The following is a 927-nucleotide window of genomic DNA, read 5'->3' on the forward strand; positions in this document are numbered from 1 at the left end:
GGGGGGGGGCATGAGGAACTCAGACATGAGTGTGTGTGTGTGTGTGTGTGTGTGTGTGATCAGGTGGTAAAAAAACGGCTGAAATTCTTTTCTTTTTTTTTAAGTTTCCTTAAGTTGCCAAACTTCTGCTTTTATTTTGACGGTGTCTTTGGGAAGTTCGTTGGTCCTGGTCTGATCTTGGTCTGGTCTGTAGTTTCAGGGTCGGGCAGTTTTCCACAGTTAGGGGTAAAAAAATATTGGCAAAAAATTCCATTAAAAAAAAAAGGAAAAACAGCGAATATTTGAGATGACTTTGAGTTCAAAGTTAGTTCAAAGTCACAGAAAGAAGGTTCTGGAAAAGTAGATCTGATGTTTTTAATAAGGTAAAGTAATTAATCGTAGGTTGTTGGAGTCAGACACAGATGCTAACATGCTAACAGGCTAACAGGAAAGATTTGGATTTTAGAAATGACTGAGACGTGTGGCCTCGAGCCAGGCAGTAAAATCAGAGACACATCTGTGAGAATCCATGTTTCAAACCTGTACAGCTGCTTTGACGAGTTCATTTTTATAATGTTGTTAAAAATATTGACGTCAATATTTAATCCTCCAATGAAACAACAGAGACGTCCGTCAATAACTGAAGCTCTGACCGAGACATGTTTACTTTCACGTCCGCGCTCTGACTTTAAACCATCACACAGCACGTGCATGGGGCTCCCTCTAGTGGTAGATACCGGTCAGAACACAGTCCTGCTGCAGAGGCTGAAATGAACGAACCCTGCAGTACAGACCGACATGACTGATGTAGACTGACCGACCTGAGTCTGTGGACACACACACACACACACACACACACACACACCCTGACCGTGACGTCATCTGTCTGTCTCACAGAGAGCGTGGCGAGCAGCCGAGGATGTCAGTGACGCCGCGCCCAGAGAGCGA

The 927-nt window shown here is 44.1% G+C and overlaps 1 protein-coding gene across 1 annotated transcript in view; it reads left to right on the top strand.

Moving 5' to 3' along the window:
* palm2akap2 (PALM2 and AKAP2 fusion) overlaps positions 1-927 on the top strand; it is a 75319-nt gene that overhangs the window by 68977 nt on the left and 5415 nt on the right. The window contains exon 8 of the mRNA XM_008326214.3: positions 877-923. Within this exon, the coding sequence (XP_008324436.2) occupies positions 877-923 (47 nt within the window). The remainder of the gene's footprint in view (positions 1-876; positions 924-927) is intronic.

The sequence above is a fragment of the Cynoglossus semilaevis genome, chromosome 14 (genome assembly GCF_000523025.1).
Source record: "Cynoglossus semilaevis isolate Cse_v1.0 chromosome 14, Cse_v1.0, whole genome shotgun sequence".
NCBI lineage: Eukaryota > Metazoa > Chordata > Actinopteri > Pleuronectiformes > Cynoglossidae > Cynoglossus > Cynoglossus semilaevis.